The following is an 18,419-nucleotide window of genomic DNA, read 5'->3' on the forward strand; positions in this document are numbered from 1 at the left end:
TTCAACCTTTTCTCCCCAGCTCAGAACCTAGCTTTGAAAGGAGGGGGGGGGAGGTAACAGGTATGTACAGATGGCAATTTAAGGTAGATTTTATGCATCCTACGTGTGCATGCTTTCCGAGTCGCCCACACAATGTCCTCATCTTAGTGGCAGCCTACACTCCCTCCGTTTAATTCAGTTTTTTCCTGATACATGGATAATGCAGTAATTGGCAGGGGGGACCTCCAACATAAAATGTAACGTTATCTGAATGTAGATGCAGTGAAGCACCTTGTGTGGGTAGGTTTTTCTTTTTCTTTTTAAGTGTGATGTTCTGCTGGATGCTGTTAATCACCTTCCCCTCCACTTGCTTGTTGCAGACCATAACCAACCATTCTGTTTGTAACAGCTGCAAAGAAAGAAGCGTGCTTATTTCCACTGCTTGTTGATGATGGGACATGCTGTGTGTGTGTGTGTGTGTGTGTGTGTGTGTAAAACAGCCCTTTTGTGCAGAACTGCTTTTCCATTGTACTGAATAGGGACAGATTTTTTCTTATTATTTCTTAATTGAAAAAAATGGGTGTTTCTTTCTGAACCATAAAGCAAAACTGAAAGGTGCTAAGACAATCCATCAAGAACTGTGACAAAAGGTCTGCAGCTCAAGACTTGAGCTTCGGGACTGGCCACCAGCGATTTTCCTACTGATCCAGCATTTAGAATGTTCCTCCCTGTTCTAGGGAATTAATTATCACAAGCAGGTTTTACTTCACCTCCTACTTAGGGCCTTAGGGTCCAATTAATGTATCTGCCTGGCTATTTGAATGGCAACAGTGGAAGGGTAGCTATACAAGCTGCTTGTGTGAATTGTCTTGCCAAATGGCACAGTCATTTTAGCAAACTCAAATCCCCTCCATCCCTCCAACTGGGAACAGCATAAGCTAAACTGAACCACAGAGATGCTTCTTTACACAGATGACTTGCCATAAGGATTTGCCTTGATGTGATTGCAGTGCCACGTGGCCACACACACTGCAAAGTGCCACCGCAAACTGGGCCTACAGTGCCCTTCGTATGGAGCAGAAGGGAGGACTGGAGACACCTGTGATGACAGAACATTGGGCAAGAGTTTGGGTGAAGGAGCAGTTCTTTATGTGAAACTGCTAACTATTATAATAGTTCCAGTTCGTGCTTGCACACGAAAGCTCATACCAAGAACTAACTTAGTTGGTCTTTAAGGTGCTACTGGAAGGAATTTTTTTGTTTTTATTATAATAGTGATTTTGCTTCAGGCTTGGTTGTGGACTGAAGACGATGGGCTGTGTTACTGCATCTTGGGAAATGTGTCGTGCAAATTGCAGTAATCACAAAATGGATTGTTAATTTGTACAGAACAGTACGGTTCACACAAATAGCACCAGCCAAACTGAGTGCAGTTGTACTATGAATCCCAACCGTATCCCCACTCAAAGTGCATTTGCATGCGGGCTGTTAGCAAGTGTGAATCAGTCCTTAGGAAGCAGCTTGTAGGATACATTGCATACGCAGTTATACTTACTAGCGTAATACTCATATTTCAGAATAAAAACAGATTCAGCAACAATGTTATTTCATTCTGCTATTACATGTATTTACCATTTGTTCACAAAAAATACAGCTCTCTCTTGCTTCCCCCAACGTTTCATTGGGTTCCAAATAAACCTGAGTTGATAGTTCAAGTTAGTATTTGCAGGACATTCAGGTACAGAAGTCTGAAGCATGCACAGAACGGTATGCTGATTATTAGTGCCTTAATATTGTGTTCTATGGGGAAATGCCACCAGTTATATTTTATAACTTCACAAACATCAGTGGTGTATGGGTCCTTATCAGAATATTTGGGGTTATTTTGAAGACACTACTTGAAATACGGAGAGGTTTTTCAGAAAGCATAGTTGAAGCACACACAAAACACGCCACAATCCCATTTCAACAAGGTATTTTTTGTTTACATTAAGCAGTGTTGTAAACTTGATTAAACTTACAATGCAGCTTGCTTTGTCTAAGAGGGGTTATGTGGATAAAAATGTAAATGAAACCATCCAGTGGCAGGGATAGTAGAGGTTCATAATGTAGTAGTTTCTGGAACACCATGACCTTTCAAAATTCATCTCTGAAAAACCCTTAATTGTGTGAAGTCAAGTTCAAAAGGGCTAGAACAATCTCAGGCAGCTGAAATTGGGTGGTGCTGGCTAAGAATATGGGCATTTCTCCCCGTTTTTTCCCCCTAGACCAGCTGCACATGAACATGCCCGCACATGGTATGTGCTTACAATTTTTTTCTGGCACACAGTAGGATACTGTTCTTTCATGGTGAGGAATCTGAAACATTTTCAGCCATTCAGGCCTATGCCAATGCGGATGTTCATTTGACACAAGCACACTGCACATTGTTTCAGCCTGGCCTGCTCCCATACATCTCCTTGGGCCTAGTTTTCACAAAGAGCAATGTATTAAAACTTGCACAACTTCAGGCTATGCATGAGCTTAAAAGCAGGCACAGTCTTCTCTTGTTTGTGCTAAATGATGGTTTTGCTTAGCATTACATGTGAATCGGTCAGTATGTACAGTTGGATATAACATGGCACTTGTGAAAATTCAGTGATCTGGACTTTAAACTGCAAGGTAGTCAGTGGCACTGTTACTGGATTAAGGTACCACTACCTTTGAAGCAGAAACAACTGTTCTCATGCATAAACCTATTCCTAAGATGGTGTTACAACCAATGGGTGCTTCTACTTTGGATGTACTCATGCACAAGCAGGCGGATCCAATTTCAAGATGGCTGCAGCCAAAGAACTGCTAGTGCTCCTGACATCCTGTCCACTGCTGTTCTTCAATCCTAACCTTTTAAGAAATATTTGGTGCTGAGCTGAGATTTTATGTGTATCAACAGAATCTCAGCGGGAAAAACCTGATTATCTGATCTCGGGGTTTCTTAAAGAAGGCATCAAAACGACTCAGAAACATACCTTTAAAAACAATCTCTCAATAATTCCCCCCACCCAAAGCACTTATTCTGATGTCTTTTATAAAGGCATTAACATCTAGATACTGTGTATGCTAAAGAAGAGGGGAAGCACATAAACCATTAGTCACAATCTGCCACCGTGCTAGTCTAATGTTAACAACTATCAGCAATCCTGTATACATAACATGTGCTAGCAGGGAACAGGTAAACCATAGAATAGTCTTTGGTTAAAACCCTGTAAATTAATAGCAAATTATTTGCACAAACCCCTATTTTCTTATTCAGACATTTTCTTTACTGTGAAATAAAAAGAGCTGCAGAGTACAGAACATGTTTGCCTTTTACAAAAGTTAATCACAGTTCGTAGCACTACTAAATTTTTGATGACAACTGCATTACCATTCCTGCCATTTGCAAATGGCACTGGAGCTAGCAGATGTGTCCTTTGATAACTCTTCTGAATGCAGTGCAGAGTTTCTCAGCAACACTTTCAAGTATGTCCAATGCTGTTTTGCTAAAACTGAAAGTATACAATTTTTCTAAAGGCAGTTTCACAGAAATGGCATAGCTATACAGATGACCGGGTGTTTGTTTTTTTAAAGCACAGCATTTAGAAATATGGGCTATTGTCTCATGATGAGGAGGAAAATGTGAACAAAGATTTCCTTACAGTCAAACTAGTTCTGAGATGATCATGTCTCTTTATAGTAGCATCTCTTAACAAATGAACATTTCCTTTAGGAAAAATATAGAATGATTTTAGGTGTTTTGGAATTATTAGACAGTAAAAACTGCTTCAGTTATTAGCATCTTGCTCTGGTTTTTGTGCTTTTATGCCAAGTCCTTTCAGGTCTGTTTCTTCTTCATCTGTACATGACTGAAGAGAGCACATTTGCTTCAGAAATATGAAAAAACTTAGTTTTCCTGTTTTTGAGTAATACAAATGGTGCTTATGCCTGTGAAACAGAGAACTATTGCCTGACAAGTACATCAACCACAGCTTTACAAACCAGAGGGCAATTCAACAAATTCTTCTTTCACTGTCCAAGCAAGTTGTTAGGTCCAGTGGTCTGTTGTTGACATAAACTTATGTGCAATATTAGAACACAGCCAAAAAGTATCTGCTTGGCAAGATTACACAGATCTTCAAAAGTAAGTCTTTACATCACTTGAAATATTTGTCCTTTCCCACCAATGACACTAGTCCTAGGCCACTGAAATATGTGGCCTTGTGATTTCTTTATTGAATGTGATAACAAAATACACAGGAAAAAACATTTCACTACTTCTATGGGAAAGTCCCAGAAAACGGCACTACACAAATTTAGATTTTCAGAAAAGTCACCTCAGCACTGGCCATTTATAGGGTCCATTATATTGAATGAAATTTGTGTTGGGCTCATTTGCTGCAGCTGAGGCATTCTTGCTTCCAGGGTCTTCTCTGTTGGTGACCCTACTGACTGATTCCTTTTCCGCATCATCTGTCCAATACCCATCATGGGGAATCGACCTCTGCTTTTCACACAGTTAGGGCTCCCCAGAGGATTAGAGACATTATTTAGCTGGGTTGGAGAGACAGCTTCCTCTCTAAAAGAACTGCTCTTTTCGTCATATGTGAAGGACAGTTGAGTAGGATGAACTGGACTTTTAGTAGGACTGGGAGAAGTTCCCCCTGGCTGGAAGAGCGGAGACAATGTCCTTTCACTGGAACTTCTCCGACCAAAATTGACTGGCGAGCTTAGCATTCGATACTGATGCGTGGGAGAAATTTGGTCTATTTGGTCCTCTCTGTCGCCGGTTTCAAAAGAATGCACAATGTTCAGAATTAAAGGAGAATCCAAATTCTGGCTGCCAGGGCTTGAGGGCTCTTGCTGAGGCGAATCTTGCCGCTTGGTGAGCCTTGGGGTCCTTGGAACAGGTTGCTGGATTTCAAGGTATTCCAGAGAATAGGAGGTGACACAACCTGTCTTGGCTGTAGCTGATTCATGGAAGGGGCTCAAGCCACTAGGAGAATCTACAAAACAATTTTTTAAAAGAGTCAAGAAAAACCTTTCATGGATCCCCCCCTCCCTGAGACAAGGCCAGCTATAAATGAGAAACCGCCTGAGTGAAATTCAAATCCTAAACATAAACATACCCCCAGAACAATACAGTAAATACAAGTTTAATCCAAAATGTGTTTTCCCTTAAGGTGTGTTGTCCTGCTTATTCCTTCTCTACTTTGTCTTACACTTTGCCTGCCTGCCCCATCAGAAAGCTAACCTTTCTACTATTCTCATTTCTCTGTTCTGTCAAGGCTGTCAACCCCCTTCTCTCTCCCCCGCCCCAAGGGAATCTGTGGTCATGTCCCTTCCCAAGCTAATCAAACCTAAACCATTATCCGGGACAGAAAGAAAGATAACTGTGCACTAAGAAGTTTGAATAGAGGAAGGAATCTTATCTAAAAAAGCCAGTGATGATTCAAACATACTGGAAGTCAGGAAACAGAACATTTCAGAGCATGCAATTATCCCCAAACAAATTTGTCTTTCTGGGATGCATCTTGATGTTGAGTGCTGTAAGTCAACTGCTATTTCACAACTTATGCAGCAGTGAATGTGTATTTAAAACTGCCCATGGATGATGTGGCTAAATGTGACTCACTGATATGTATATCTGTGTAATACACCTAGTTACGAATACATGCTTTCTGAGTTTATAATGTACAGTTTTATATTTACATGTAAACAATATTAAGTGTACGTGCAAAAAATGTAAAATATGGAATGGAGCTCTGCTAAAACCATGCTCTTAACAGCTATTCTTTGTTATGTTTGTGAATGGCCTACAGCACTAAAATGAATTATAAAATCAAATGGCAGAAAAAGAATATGAGTGTGGACCAAGACCAAACTTAAATACCACCCCATGCCTCTTGTGGAACAGTTTACATGACAGGTCTCCTGTCATGGCTTCCCCAGGGAATTCTAAGCTGGTAAGAGTCCTGAGAAAATATCACCCTCATCAGATTACAAGTCCCAGAATTCTAATATTCTATACCCCCATCTCCCTGCCACAATTAGGATTCCCTAGGGAGAGATAGTATGTGTTAAACAAGTTGATGGCTGTTATCCTATGCATCCTTACCGGGGAGTAATCCCAATGAACACAGTGGGACATATACCTGAGTAAAGATGAACTGAGTCACACTAAAATGCTGCAAGCCTATATGCACTGACCTGGGAGTAATTCCTGAACACAGCAGGGCCAGCTTCTGAGCAGATATGTACAGGATGGCAGTGAAAGTCTGTGATATGCCCTAATTTTCTCTGATCTGCAACTTACAAAGCAAGTCTAGATCACATCAAGAAAGATGTGGAAAGATGGCTCCACTTACCTTTCTCTGGTGCACCACCCTGGGTAGCTTTGTGATCATTCAGCAGAGCTTTTGTAGTCTGTATCTGTGTCAGAAGGCAGGTAGGAGGTTCTTTGTAGGTGGGGGAATTTTTCTCAGATTTCTTCAGAAGTGGGTGAAGAGGCTCTTCCTTCGTTTCCTGTTCCTTGACCTTTTTGTCCTTCAAATTTAAAAGCACATAAACAAAAACGGTTTGGTTTGTTGGAATCTGCTTTAGAAAGCTTCAAAAACAGGTGAAGTAAAAAAACTGCTTCTTAACAGCATTCCAAGTTTGGATACCCAGGTTTCGTATGCTCCGAGATGAAAATAAGGAGCCTCCATCAACAGCCTTGAAATCTAGCACTTGGTAGCTATTGGCATGTTATCAGCTTATGTGTTTAGCTCTGATTACACAGGGAAGGATGCTAACTGAAGTTCAGCAAGCTGTCGGACTAGAAGCTATGACAGCATTACAAAGAATTACCTAGGAATAATAACAGTTGGTATAATATTTTATGTAGCACTTTCAATGTAAAGCATGCTTTATAATTTTTATCCAATCCATCCTCATGACAAGTATTGGATATTGGTCACTATGATTCCCATCACTCAGATGGTGACACAGAGATGTCTCACCAAAACCACTTGCACTTTGGATTCCGGTATCTAGTGGACAGAAGAAGCTTCTTTTGCATTTGTTTTTCCCATTATTAAAATGATGCGGAAGAATTTTCTGCAAAGTGCAGGAGGACCCTAGGAGCTGTCTGGCTGCATCTCCATAGTAACGCTCTGATGCGCTTTCATGTATCTCTTACGTTCAGAAAAGCTCTTTGCAAGTGGATGTCCGTAGCTGCAAGCTCGGCTGAAAAGGATGTTTTGTCTGGCTGTAGTAGCTGAAGAACACTGAGATGTGTGTCTCGTTCACATGTCTGTATCAAATGAAATTATCGAGGGGCCCTTAAGACATGCTACCAACAACTGCTGGTTTCAACTACATACATGTGCTGATGATAAAGTTTTGCAATAAGCCAGAACATGAGACACAATGGAAATTGATTCCCCCTCCCCCCTGGCATAATTATTAAATCTTTATATGATCAAATATCTTAGGAGTCACACACTTTCTATTAGTTTTTTATTCTATCCATTTGGGCTGGGTGTATGTGCATGGGCACACATATTTCTGTATGTGTGTATGTATGTATCTCTGTTGTGTCTATATATAGATGTACATATATGTCTACATACAAAAACACACACATACACGCCAGCAAATGATTTTGAAAAAATGTGAAGCAAAAATATTTACTGGCCCAATTAATTTAATAAAAACACAACATCACAATTAATACCATGGTTTTAACAGCAATCTTCGAAAAGTATTCTTTTTTTTTTTTGCAAGTATTGCAAGTTAAATTACAGCTGTAATTACAACTGTTCACATCAGTCGAGTTACAGAAGCAGAAGCAGAATGAGCTCTGCTCTCCTTCAAGAACAGAGAAGGAAGAAAGTGGCTGCATTTCTGGACTGTTGCCAGAGAGAAGCTATGTCCTAACCTGGTTGCTAAACAACACCGAATTGGAGGTTGACTTCTAAAGCAGAATATCTATTTTGTTTTTCAATGAGCTATGATGGTTCATTGTTTTTAAGGTCTTTTTATTGTATTACTTCTATGAAACAATAGAGGGGCAATTCCCAAACAAACCAAAAATGAAAGGGGAGCTAATAATTAAGATTCATGAATTAAAATTTTCTGGTGCCCTGCTATATTGTCCAAATATTTAGTATTCAAAATAGCCTGTTGCCTGATATAGACTCCATCCCCTGGGATGTGTGCACCACCAACTCTGTGTATCCTTACATCAGCTTTGCACCTCCGTACAATTGCCCTGTATGATCAGCACACTCTCTCTGAGCCGGAGCCAAAGAGCTGGATTATGGCTCTTGTGATAAATACATGGCATCAAATACAATGGTTCCACTTAGGTAAGTAGGGGGCAATTAGGGAACATGGCATTACAGCAAATGTTGGGCAAAGTGTTCTCTGCCATTGAATTATTCCTTAAACAGAATCTGTTTTGGGAAATGCTGAAACCGCTCTAAATGAAAATAACAAGCTGTGGTGAAGCATTAGCAATAGCTTAACAGTTGCTACTTTAAAAAAGAAAAGAAAAGATATCAACAGCATCTATTGTCGACTTGTATTGACTTTGTTTCTAAAAATGGGGATAGTATTATTTCCCTTTATTTATTTATTGAATTTATATCCCACTCCTCCCTGAGGATATATTCAGCATTTGCCAAACTGGATTACCCCATGTTGCCTTGGCATGTTTTGCAGTGAGTCATATGGTAAGTTTCTCTTGCACAGCCATCCTTCAAGAGACCTCTGGGCATGACTTTTTGTTTGTACTCTTTGTTGAACCAAAGTTGAAATAACAGTCAAGGGAAATGCCCAAGTATTGCCTGGTTCCAAATAATTGTAACCTGGTTTACCTCGTAGGTGTCCTTGTTTGACTTGTATTTTTCTATCCGACACCAATGGTTCATGTACACATTATCGGGAGCTTCTGTCTTCTGGAAGGATAAATAATAATCGTAAGGTATTTGTGGGGAGAATTAGAGCACAGATTAGTTCAAATACTTGTTTAAAATAATTGCAATCACTACTTCCACTCTAAATATTGGGGTGGCCAGACTGGAATCTACTGGTGGGTAGGTAGGTGATTTGCATAGTTTGGCAAGTTCTGGGTTAAGAGCATCAACATCTAAAAGGCTTCCTCCCTATTCTAAATTAGGCTGCTGAAATAAAGAATGACTCATAAAAAGCCAAGAGTGGAGTTTTGACCTGGGCTGAGCATGTGGTTAGTACTACTTTGCGTTCTGAAAATATGTCCTTTCCCAGAGTCACTATTTTGCACCTGGTTCCTCCTCCTCAGGACATTAGTGGGGGAAAATCAAGTAGATCCCACAAGCCTGAAGTCTGCCCTCCTCAGTTATTATTTGACAGTATAGTCTAACAAAATTACAATCTTGTAGTTGTCTAGTAACAGGTTAAGTCCAAATAACCATGGTAGGTAAACGGGTATAGGACTGTAGCCTCTATCTCACAATTATTTTACTTCAGAAATTGCTGTAAATAAATAGTCAGCTATACATCTTCTTAACATGCTTCCCTCCCAAATATAATCATAACCAGGGATGCATTTAACAATTCTTGTTACTCACAAAAATAATCACCTTCAGGTAAAACGGAAACCAATCAGATGTTGGTAAACAAGCACTAACCATGGGAATTAAATTATTTAAAAAATGCAACCAGTTTCCTTGATGCCTGAACTGGAAAGCCTCTAGGGCGTCCAAATTCTCTTTTAAACAAGAAACACCCAAAAGGCAGAGGGCTTACAAGCAACTTCCTCATTAACTGCACCTCTACCTACTTTAACAGAAAAAGAGTCAACCATCATGTAGCTCAAAAGGACAGGCTAACAATTCCTTCCTGATAATCTTTTATATAGCTCTGAGGTAGCACTGCTGGGAGTTTGGACTTTTCAAAGAAGAGAGAGATAACAGAGGAAAGTGCTCTTCATTATTGATGGAACCTTCCTCGTATGGAAGAGGATAAAGACTGGGCCCTCTCAAAGTGTGTCACAGGTGACAGCTACAATCCATTTCTTTAATCTAGGAGTTTCAGATTGAGGTGACAGTAACTGAGTTATTGTGCTGGTGTTCACTGTCTGATAGAAATCTATCATGTTCACAGAAGGCTGGCGAGTGATTTTCTACAGGCTCACAAAGCAACCTGGTATCACAGCGAGTTATTAAGATGATAGCTATTTCACTTTGAGCAATGTAACCAGCTTCTGGTACACCAAATTGCTTTTATGAACTAGTTCTGATACTTTGGGTGTGATAGCGATGCAGAAGAAAAAAAGATTATTTAAACTGAGATGTTCTGAGGAGAAAATGTAAAAAGGAATGAATCTAGCAAAAATAAAATCAATATCCCCCCCATGCAACTCTTGCCTATAAGATGACAACATGTGAAGAGCAATTCTAACAAAGAGCCCAGGTAGTGCAGGGCAATGGACTCAACAATACATCTGCAGCCCTGCTGGAAGGGTGGAGTGTAGGGTTGTTGTTGTTTATTGTTGTTGTACCAGACCATGTTGGCGCAGCTGAGGGGCTTGAGGATGGGGACCACTTGTGGATCCTTAGGGCTTTGGATCTAGTTTCGGAGTTTTCTACCTGGCTAGTAGCCGCCTTCTCAGTTAGCAGAGGCCAGAGGAGACACAAGGACTCACCATTCTAACCACACACACCCCAACAACATTTGGGCTTAGCATTCTGGCCTCAGTACGTTAAACGGCTATATCAGTTAAAAATCTGACCAAAAAGTTGCTTCCAAATAATTGTCTTACACACACACACACACACAATTTGTTAGTACAGGTATGACAAAACCTGTGAACGGCAGGTACAATTTTGAAAAGGTACTCTTCCCCTCCCCTTTTGCACTTAAATTCAAACTTATATCAGTTTTTTAAACTGATTGATCAACTAATACTCTTATGATGAATTAAGGTTTTTGTTTCCAACATAGGGGACAGCCCCAAAATGATAGTTATTGCTACCTCTAAGAGTAAACTCAGGTGCTGAGTGCCAAAATGACGTGGCCACCGAGAAACAAGAGGGCGGTATCAGAAGGCTCCGTGAAACCCTGACATTTGCAGAAATACAAATTACAACTGTTTAAAAAATCTTCTCTCTTTTAACCACCCCCACTGCCCTTTATAGCCTATAATCTCTTGGAGGACATGGCTACCTGGTTGACAGCAGGGGCATCATTGCCACTTACCTGGATGTTGCGGGAGCAGCAAGTGAAGTCAAGGCAGTGTGGCAAACTGGCAAGAGTGCCGGGACTGGCTTTGTCGGTGAGCCTGTGCCGTCTGACCTTGCTGCTGCTCTGCCCTGGTAAATGGCAATGCTACTGCTGCCGTCGTCGAGAGACTGGGTCTGCCTCCTCACCTCTTACACTGGAGACCCCACTTGTAACTAAGGCTGCATACACACTATGCCTTTAAAGCACATTCAAAGGGCATTTCCCCCCTCAAAGAATTCTGGGTTCTGTAGTTTGCTATGGGTTACTTTGAATTTCAACTGAGAGAGGTAAACTACAGCGTCCAGAATTCTTTGAACGTAACAAACTGTGGAAGATTGGCAGATGAAGATGATGGATTTTTCGGAGCTAGCCGATCTGACTGGAAGAGTCCGCGACCAGAAGGAGGGGGATTACCAGGAGGAATGGATGAAATTTAAAGACTATTTAGTTAAATATATTAAGTTAAATTAATTGGGAAAGCTTGCAAATACCAGATAGGCTTAGGATCTAAATATGTAATGTGATAAATTAATATGTTGAAATGCCGAATGAGAATGAAAGAAAGATGTTAAGTGATTAAGTTAATTATACAAGAATATTGGTTTTGTAAAACCGTTAAAATGATATACACTGAAATTCAACCAGGGAGATACAAGGAAGTCATTTAACAATGTCAATAAGATTGGTTTAAATAAGGTTATGATTTATGTTTGTTTGTTTGTTTGTTCATTTGTTTAAAAATTTCTGGAAAATCAATAAAAAACTTTTTTAAAAAAAGAAGGTAACAAATGTGCTTCGAACATGCTTTAAAGGCATAGTGTGTATGCAATTTACCTAACTTAGCAAAGCAGTCCCTATATTAAGGGGAAATTCATACTTTTGTTGTATATGCATCGTCAAAGCAACAATCAGTGGCGGATCATAAAATCTCTGTCCCACCACCATGAAACTTCCCCCTGATGTCCATGGGAATTCTATGCAGGAAGTGAATGCAAAGAATGGAACAGATATATGTCCTCAAGGAAAACAAATAATAAAGATTTATTGCATGAGGTCATAGGCGAGAACTGTTTTGTTTAAGTGGCTTGTGCTGAGAGCTAAAAGGGCACACAAAGGTCAAGAAATGCTCTACAGGCTTTTACTTTCCAGTGCCACTTTTAAAAATAACAAATAAACTAAAATCACTAGGTTGCTTTGACTTGCTCCCAACTCACAGAGCACATCGTTTTACTCCTTGCTCTTACTTCCTGCATTTTAAGGACAGTTTTAAAATAGAGCTACGCCTTTGCTATAATAATAAAGACACTATAATGCTACGAGAACCTGCTTGGAGTGAGCTCTTTCTCCAAGGTTATAAAATTAAACTCTTCTCTGCTGCAAAATTAATGCATGGTGTGTTGTCTCCTTAAAGAAAAATATACACACGATTCCTCCTAACTTTTAATACATCATTAAATAGTTTACCATGCAGATTTTCTTCTGATTGAATTAACTTCCTTGCAAATGTCCAGGTGACGAACCATCATCAGTCAAGTATCTATCTTTCAGTTTAGCCCTCACTAGAAACGAGGACTCCAGCCTGTTATCATTGCTCCTGCGCATGTGCACTGGCCAGCCATGCCTTCATTCTGGATACTCCATTCTATACCCCCCCAGTCATCTGGTCCTCCCTGTACCCCACAACAGACACTCCATATTCTGTGGCCATTGGGGTTTTCTTCTTTTTTGTGGGAAGGGTCCCCTTAAGTTTTTTAAAATCTACTTTTGCAAATCTTGAGGTTCCCCAGAATGAGCTGGTAAGCTCCCTCTTGTTTTTCAGTAGCCCCATTTTGACTACACTGACTTCAGAACTCAGCACCTGAGTTCAAGTCTTGGGGAATGGTCATTCAAGCCATTATTATTATTATTATTATTATTATTATTATTATTATTATTATTATATTGCCCTAAACCCAGGGGTCTCAGGGCGGTTCACAGAATAAAATCACGATATAAAACCATAAAATACTTAATAAAAATAAAAACAACCCAATAGCCCCTCAACACAAAAAACCCCACATTTTAAAAGGGCATAGGATATAAATCGTATCAACCAAACTTACTCTAAGGCCTGCCAAATAGCGTTCCAGCTTCTTATTAAGCAGGATGTAGATGGCCAAAGTGTGGCAAGCCCGGTTGGAGAGGACGGTATTGATGACATCACTGTTCTTATAGCCAAGCTTTTCAGTCATGTAGAGCAGCACACTCTGGCTGATGTCTTCTATGTGGATTCTACATGAAGAGAAAAGGGAAGGGGTTATTTTCCCCCTCCATCTTCCAGGGAGAGCGTCACCAGGGAGAGGTGACAACAGACATGCTATATAAACCTTAATGGCCACCATGTAACAAGAACTATGTACTGTTTTAACCAAACTGATGATAACAAAGTTGTTGAGACAAAATACTTTTTGTTAGTTTTAAATTCTGCACACACTTTGTTAAAATAATGTGCATATAAAATAGCGCTAGAAATGTTTTTTAAAAAACATTATCTAGTTACAACACAAATAAAAAGAAATAAATACTTATATGCAACTATTTTGAGGGGAAATGTTTCTGTAGCTTGCATCTTCCCCTCATATTTTTCTGCTGTCCCTTCTCATTGCTTCAGAATACCCGCAAGACCAATAAAGGTGCTAAATAGTAAGCATAAGCACTATATATAATGTTTAGTGCCCTAGAAATAGCACATCAAGAATGACAGCCTCCCTGGGAACCTATATTTGATTTGTTATCACTTTGGGCCAAATTCAAAGTGATGTTAAATGTTCCTTTGCATTTAACACACATGTGGGTGTTTGTTTGTTTTGTTTAAATGCAAATAGCACCCACTGTGGAAGCTGGTAATTATAAGGATCACAGCAGATGGAGTGGGGTTTAATCCTTTCCTTCCTCTGCTCCAGCCCCGATGAAGATGGCTTCTCCAAAGCGGACATTTGCAAAGAGAAGGAAGTTCCCATTGGCACCACAAGACGTGGTGATACACAGTGGTTTACATGGAACTATAAAAGGCAATTAGATCAATTCATGAAATATCAGTAATTACTAAATGGAACACCCTCGTAGAAAGGCAGATGACCTCTGGATACCAGTTGCTAAAGGTCAAACATCATTGTTTGGAGATACCTAGAAGCATTTGACTGGCTGCTGTTGGAAACAAAGACAATGGACAGGAGGAAACTTCAGTCTGCAATCCTAAACACACTTGCCTGGGAGTCACTGGCGGAGGAAGGGGGATGCGGGGGGTGGGATGCGGTCCGCCCCGGGTGTCATCCTTGAGGGGAGGGGTGACATCACCCCCTGCCCCCGGGTGCACAGCATGTGCACTGCTCTAGGTGCTAGAGCAGCTGCTGGGAGTAAGCCCCACTGAAGTAAGCTCCCACCTCTGCTGGGAGTAAGCCCCAATGAATTCAGAGGTGCTTATTTTTCAGTAGACATGGACTGGATTGTGCTGTTAAAATGATCAATAGGGCCCTTAGGTTATAACGTTAGTTCAATGACTCATCTGCTTCACACATTTTGCCTGCCGTTCAACATAACACACAAAAACAAAGATACACACCCTGGCTAAGGACTGCTTGAATATTTTACAATTTTCTTACATGGAAAACAGTTCCACATTGGAAAATGCTTGAAAACCAAGCTGGGCCAACACATTTGATTGGTGCATATTCTGACTGCATTTGTGCTTACGCAATGAAATAGATTTATGTGTGATCATCATGGGTGACAATCTACATACACTATTCGCTTTTTCTTCCTATCTGCAAGAATGAATGAATCCATTTATTTCAGTCACTGACCAGAGTGTAACATATACAACACCAGAGAGCATACAGACATAAATAGATAAAATTAAGCTTTATGATAATAGACAATAAATAATTCAGATATAAAACAGGTAAAATATATAAGTCAAAACCTTAATCACTAATTTAAAATGTATTAAGTCTTTGGCCATTTGATTCTCTCAAAGTTTGTCTCCTTAATTTTATAGCAGCAGCAGCAGCAGCAGCAGCACAGAATTTAGCCACTTTTAAGGTAATCTCTGGTTCCCTTTCCTCTATTAAGTATTTTAAGTAATTCCTATCTGCAAGAGATATACTGTGTAGAAAACTCATAACATCTAAAGTGCCCCGGAGAACAGGCAGTGGAACAACAATGTTTCAACAATGATTTATTTCATCCTCTGATGCACCTACTAAAGCAGCCATTTCTCTCTTGCAGTTTGCACACTTTGCGAACTTTTGTTGGTTAGAAGCAGCCAGCCCATGAATTTATTGGGTGGCCACAATAAGACTTATATCCATCACATAAAATCTGCAGTAGATGCTCAGAAAGGTACCAGCCTCCTCTGCTGTATTAATATCCATCCATGTGTTACATAACCCTCATTACCATAGTAACTAGCACCTCACAATGATTAAAGGTTTTTATCCTCACAAACCCCTTTTTGAGGTTGGGAAATATAATCCTCCGCACTACAGGGCTGGGACAAAGGCACTGGGGAAGCAACACGACTTTGCGCAAGGTTTCACCAGAGATCTGGGGCTGATCCAGGAATTGGTCCTAGCAACCCTAAAACCATTGCAGAATACTAATCTTGCTCCCTGCTGCTGAGGAAATATCAGAGACTGAAAAGAATCAAAAGTGAGAGCTGGCACAGTAAAGCAAATAAGGGGCGAGAACTGAAAGCCAGACAGTAGCAGGCAGTGGGAAGGTGCAAGCAGGGCAGTGTTGTTCACCTGCCTTCCCATCACTGCTGGTTCCTGAGAGCAAAAGGAGGAGGGGAAGGGAGCCTGGATGGCAGAGCCAGTCTGATGCACCTGCCAACACACCTGCAGTGCGCTGAGCTCCCCATGCACCACCCGTTTCAGGAACCTGCAGTGATGCTCACGATGTGATGGCAGGTGAGCAACATACCCCTGTCTGTGCTACCCTGCCAAACACTATTGGAGCCAGAGAGTCCTCAATCCAAATTTCCCTGCAGCTGCAGACCTACTACATTGATGCAAAAGGACTCATGCTCAGCCTTTAACTTAGAATCTTAGCGTTGGAAGGGACCCAAGGGTCATCTCGTCCAACCCCCTGAAATGCAGGAATCTCAGCTAAAGCATCCATGACAGATGGCTTAACCACTTAACCAGTATATAGTCCATTGTTTTGATTTCTTTTTCCTGCAAATGTTTTATGTTGCTGTTCCTCATCCAGATCGAAGGTACTCTTGTACCCAAGTATTTTTGTTCTGGGAGGGTGGTAATGGTAGAACGGCAGAATTTCAAAGTCATTCTTGGTCATGACTGGTGTTCTGGGAACTACAGTTCTTAGGGGCAAATAAAACTCACGTGCTTGCCATCATCGCAGTACACGTACCAACATTTCAAAACAGGAGAGATCTCTTGGACAACAGAGACAAGCTTTTCTCGAAAATTCTCCAGGCTCATAAATGCCAGCTAATTCAGAAGTGAGCCAAGGGGAATTCACCCATCATTAGGGCTTATGCTGAATTTTGCAGGATCAGAGTGTGAGAGATAACATTTGAAAACACACACACACACACACACACACACACACACACACACCCCTCCTCTGGCTCACTCAATCAGCCCTTCCTCATTCAAGCAACCCTAATGACTTCAGTGGAACTTTATCATGTTGGTAAAACAGCATTATCTTGCACAGTTTACCTGTTTGGATATGTGACATTATTCAGAACTTTTCCATTCTCATTAAGCCAACGATTCGCTAAGGCTTGTTGGATGTTTGGCCTCTTTGTAGGATCTGGCTCTAGCAGAGATCGTAGGAAGTTTACAGCCGCTGGAAAGACATTAAGAGGGGGGGGGGGAAGTGTCACATGTTTTGCAAATCCTTTTTGTAGATGATTAATTACAAGAAAGCAACTTAAGCAAAAACGTATCAGCTATTACCCCAAACGTAACATGAATGGTATTCAGTATGAATTAGAAAAGCACATGGTTTCCAAATGGAAGACACATCACCTCTAGAAACCTGCAAATATGGGCTGTATATTTTACAGAAATAGTGTAAATAGCTCTAAGACTACATCATATGAAGCTACCTTAAACTGAGTTAGACCACTGGACTATATAGCCCAGTACTGTCTACTCCGACTGGCAGCATCACTCCAGGGTCTCAGGCTTTCCTTATCACCAGAACCTTTTAACTGGAGATTGCAGGGTTGATCCTGGTAAACTGACATGCACTTTATACATGACAAAAGTAAGCATTATGGAATCAAATCAGATGTGTCATGAACAAACTGAGATTGGCTAAAGAAGTCCATTATAGTGATCCCTTCAGTAGGTAAGACAGATATAACAAAACAATATCTGATATACTATTCACAACTTATAAAGAACATGTACTACAAATTATAATTTTAGCCAGTTTAATGCTGCAAAGATTTTGTGAAGTAGTTCACAGTAATTATAATGTGTACATGAGGAACAAGGCTTTGTTCTACATTACCCCTTTAAATACTTAAACAAATAAATTAATTAAACACACTTATGGTTGCAGCCCTGATGAATCTGGTTTCTAACTCCTATTGAAATAATGGCAGTTACTTCTGTGTGGTTTCATCAGCCTGATTTATGCCAAGAACAGCTCTTGTGTTTATACAAACTGCTCACACCATCAGTACATTGTCAGCTTTAAGCATGGTAATTTATTTCAAATGTTTTTAAATTAAATGTATGTTTATATATGCCTAAGCTTAAATCAAGAGTCTGACACTTTCTTCTGTGATTTAAAGGAGGGTCACAAAGCCCAATCTTAAAAGGGTCATGTGCCTTTTTAAGTTAGGAGGCTTTAAAAAAAAAAAGAAAGGGGGAAAAACCCAAGTTGGTATCTGAGCTACAGAAAGGCTCAGTAGTACAAAACCGAAGACTGTGATCTCTAAATCCAGTGGGATAAATCTTGCTCTCTGACTGTATAATTAAATGTGTGCGCCACAAGAAATTAATGAGGCTTTGCACTCAGCATAATAACTAATTTCTGCTTTGCATGTCACTTGTACCAAAACAGCCGTCACATGCAACTGTATTGAGTGGCCCATCTGGTGCATTCTCTAGTGACTACAGGAAACATTTGGAGAGTGTGCCAAAATAATCTTGGAT

The 18,419-nt window shown here is 40.3% G+C and overlaps 1 protein-coding gene across 1 annotated transcript in view; it reads right to left on the reverse strand.

The window, feature by feature from the left end:
• Positions 1-1,581: 1,581 nt before the first annotated feature.
• HUNK (hormonally up-regulated Neu-associated kinase) overlaps positions 1,582-18,419 on the reverse strand; it is a 56,273-nt gene continuing 39,435 nt past the window's right edge. Inside the window, exons 6-10 of the mRNA XM_083500357.1 lie at positions 16,968-17,097; positions 13,344-13,512; positions 8,856-8,936; positions 6,363-6,540; positions 1,582-5,000 (exon numbers count right to left, since the gene is read on the reverse strand). Coding sequence (XP_083356483.1) covers positions 4,333-5,000; positions 6,363-6,540; positions 8,856-8,936; positions 13,344-13,512; positions 16,968-17,097 — 1,226 coding nt within the window. The 3' untranslated portion in view covers positions 1,582-4,332. The remainder of the gene's footprint in view (positions 5,001-6,362; positions 6,541-8,855; positions 8,937-13,343; positions 13,513-16,967; positions 17,098-18,419) is intronic.

The sequence above is a fragment of the Podarcis liolepis genome (assembly GCF_965112155.1).
Source record: "Podarcis liolepis genome assembly, chromosome: 4".
In the NCBI taxonomy this organism is placed as follows: Eukaryota; Metazoa; Chordata; class Lepidosauria; order Squamata; family Lacertidae; genus Podarcis; species Podarcis liolepis.